Source organism: Piliocolobus tephrosceles, unplaced genomic scaffold (assembly GCF_002776525.5).
Source record: "Piliocolobus tephrosceles isolate RC106 unplaced genomic scaffold, ASM277652v3 unscaffolded_17554, whole genome shotgun sequence".
Taxonomy (NCBI): domain Eukaryota; kingdom Metazoa; phylum Chordata; class Mammalia; order Primates; family Cercopithecidae; genus Piliocolobus; species Piliocolobus tephrosceles.
Genome location: NW_022299370.1, coordinates 2,556 through 6,127, shown reverse-complemented (window position 1 = coordinate 6,127; position 3,572 = coordinate 2,556). Strand labels below are relative to the sequence as shown.

Genomic DNA, 3,572 nt, shown 5'->3' with positions numbered 1-3,572 from the left:
CCTCCAGGGTTCACGCCATTCTCCTGCCTCAGCCTCCTGAATAGCTGGGACTACAGGCACCTGCCACCATGCCGGGCTAATTTTTTGTATTTTTTTTTGGTAGAGACGAGGTTCCACCATGTTAGCCAGGATGTATCGATCTCTTGACCTTGTGATCCACCCACCTTGGCCTCCCAAAGTGCTGGGATTACAGGCGTGAGCCACTGTGCCTGGCCAATTTTTATATTTTTAGTAGAGATGGGGTTTCACCATGTTGGTCAGGTTGGTCTTGAGCTCCTGACTTCATGATCTGTCTGCCTCGGCTTCCCAAAGTGTTGGGATTACAGGCATGAGCCACTGTGCCCAGCTGCTAGTTTATTTTTTGTAGAGACAGGGTTTCTCCATGTTGCCCAGGCTGGTCTGGAACTCCTGGGTGCAAGTAAACTATCTGTCTTGGTCTCCAGAGTGCTAGGATTACAGGCCGGGTGCGGTGGCTCACGCTTGTATTTCCAGCACTTTGGGAGGCCGAGGCGAGTGAATCAGCTGAGCTCAGGAGTTCAAGACCAGCCTGGTCAACAAGGTGATATCCCGTCTCTACTAAAAATACAAAAATAAGCCAGGTGTGATGGCGCACACCTGTAGTCCCCACTACTTTGGAGGCTGAGGCAGGAGAATCGCTTGAACCCGGGAGGCAGAGGTTGCAGTGAGCCAAGATCACACCACTGCACTCCAGCCTGGGTGACAGAGAGAGGCTGTGTCTCAAAACAAACAAACAAAAAACAAAACAAAACAAAAAAAACAGAAAAGCAACAACAAAAAACCAAAACCAAAAACAAGCAAACAAACAAAAAACCCCCGAAGTGCTGAGACTATAGGCATGAGCCACTGTACACGGCCACTCTCAGGATTTAATCTCAATGAGTGAAGTGGTCTGTCCAGGCCCCCTGACTGTAGGAAGCAGCATGGCTGGGATTTGAACCTGAGTCTGCCTGACTCCAGGTGTTAAGCTCGACTCCAGGTCTTAAGCTCCTCTCCTTTACAAACAGTCCATGTGATCACTCTGCCTCAGTGCCCCTTTCTCATGCCCAAGTCCTGTATTTCTTCAGGGGATCCAAGCTGGGCTGCAATAAGGGCTCAGGAAGTGCACCTGAAATGTGTTCCCTTCAACTGAAAATATGAAGGCGCTATGTGCTGGGTACTATCATAGGATATGGGGACACAGGAGTGGGGAAAAGAGATTAAATAATCCTTCTTTGGTGAGAGTACCTTCTTGTTGTTGGGAGATAGACAGTGAACAAAATAAACAAGTGACACATATAGCAAGTCAGATGATGATAAAAACTAAAGGAAAGTAGGTAAGGATTGGTACTACCAGGGGTAGGGGATTGCAATTTAAAAGAGGTATTGCCGCACGTCCACCAGAATGGCATAAATGAAACAGACAGACAATGACATGTGCTGCCAAGATGTGGAGTAATGGGAACTCTCATACACTGCTGGTGGGGTACGGTTGATTTCCCATCATAGAAAACTGTTTGGCAATATCTCCTGTAGCTGAACCTATGCTTAGACTACGACTCAGCAATCCACTCCTACGTATCCAACTAACAACTGTGTAGATATACTCACCAAAAGACACACTAGAATGTTCTTAGCAGCACGACGCTTAGTAGCTGGCAATAACCCAAATGCCCATCAAAAATAGAACTGATAACTAATCATAGTCTTTCATACTGTGGGAAATTATATAGCACTGAGAATGAATGAAAGAACTAATGCTGGTGCAACTGTGTGGATGAATCTTATCCATATAACGTTGAGTGGAAAGAGACAGACATCAAGAATAACATGTGTCCATTTATTTTTTATTTTTTATTTTTTATTTTTATTTTTTTGAGACGGAGTCTTGCTCTGCCGCCCAGGCTGGAGTGCAGTGGCCGGATCTCAGCTCACTGCAAGCTCCGCCTCCCGGGTTCACGCCATTCTCCTGTCTCAGCCTCCCGAGTAGCTGGGACTACAGGCGCCCGCCTCGTCGCCCGGCTAGTTTTTTGTATTTTCTATTAGAGACGGGGTTTCACCGTATTAGCCAGGATGGTCTCGATCTCCTGACCTCGTGATCCGCCCGTCTCGGCCTCCCAAAGTGCTGGGATTACAGGCTTGAGCCACCGCGCCCGACCCGCACGTGTCCATTTATATCAAGTTCAAAAGCAAAGACATCTCTCTAGGGGTTGAGAAATTAGAATAGTATTTAGCCAGGGTCAGGGAGAGGGCTAGTGATCGAAAGGAGTGCACAAGAGGGGCTTCTGGGGTGCTGATCAGGTTCTGCTTCTCGACCTGGGGGCGGCTACAATGGTGTGTTCACTATGTGAAAATGTATCAAGCTGGTTCCTTATGATGTAGGGACTTCCTACATGTATGTTTAACAAAACTAGGGAGATCTGGCCTCACTGAGAAGGTTCTCTTCTTGCAGGAGCCAGAGATAAGGAAGAGACCAACAAGAAGGAGCTATATGAGAGCAACAAGCATTTCCTGGGGCCCTACAACCCTGTGAGCCCGTGCCAGAACATCCTGCGGGTGATCATGGTGACTGCCTGGTGCCCATCCAGCAGCGGAGGGTGGGGGGGTGAGGAGGGGCAGCACCACCTGGTCCCAAAGCCTTCTTCCCTTCCAGCTTTCCAGGCTTTGTAGGACGCCTTCCCAGCCACCCACACCTGTCCTGAGTGCCCTCCTGCTCCGTCTGTGCCACAATGCCTGGACTTCCTTCTCCCTTACGCATATCACCCTGTGCTGGGTGCAGGGACATGTTTCTCCTACATTTGTAGCTCCTTCCCTAAAGGTTCAACACTTATCTGTTAACTGAATATTCCTGGCCCTCCCTGCTGACCTCTGCATGTGGGCGTCAGGCAGTGTTTGTGCCTCTGTGCACAAAGCTCGAAGCTCAAAGCTTGGTTTGTTTCAGGAATTTGGAGACTTCCTGGGACCCCAGCAGATAAAGGACCTGTTGCTGGCAGCCCTGGAAGGGTTGAAAGGCAGCTCAGAGGCTCCAGGGAAGGACTCCAGGGAGATGATGCAGCTGGCCTCGGAGGTCACGCTTAGCTCGGTGCTAGAGTGGTACCGCCACAGGGCACTGGAGGTGGTAAGGCCTCCTGGGGGCAGGGACTGAGCTGTCACTGGGGCTTGGGAGCCCCCTGCCATGGCCTGCTCATCACTGGCCTACCTGACAGTGGGCAGGGTGGGGAATACCTGAGCCCCCTAAGCTATGGGGCAGGGAAGGGGTGCTGGTGGCTGAGTTCTAGGTGCTCCCACCTTGAAGATTTTCTCTTACCAGCCCTGAAGGAGCTCAACTGAGTTGGTGGTGGGTGGAGGTGGGTTTGGCGGTGGAAGTGGGTGTAGGGAAGCATAGTAAAGAGAAATGAGCTCACTCCCAGGGAGGGGCAGGTGCTCTGCTTGCCTCTTCCTCTCTCTCTCCTTTGGGCCTTCTCCCCTGTCTAGTCTGTTACCCCCTTCCCTCTCCTCCCACCTTCCTGCTGCCCCCGTGCCTCCCTTGGCTTCTCCATTGGGCTGTCCCCCTGCTCATGGCTGCCCCGGCTGTG

The 3,572-nt window shown here is 50.9% G+C and overlaps 1 protein-coding gene across 1 annotated transcript; it reads left to right on the top strand.

Annotated features, from left to right (window-relative positions):
- Positions 1-2,449: 2,449 nt before the first annotated feature.
- On the top strand, positions 2,450-3,309 carry LOC111534620 (maestro heat-like repeat-containing protein family member 7; the record flags this gene model as incomplete). The annotated part of the gene is made up of 2 exons (XM_023201187.1): positions 2,450-2,553; positions 2,939-3,309. Coding segments are annotated over 2 exons (308 nt in total), but the record flags the coding sequence as incomplete, so codon positions are not given.
- Positions 3,310-3,572: the final 263 nt, after the last annotated feature.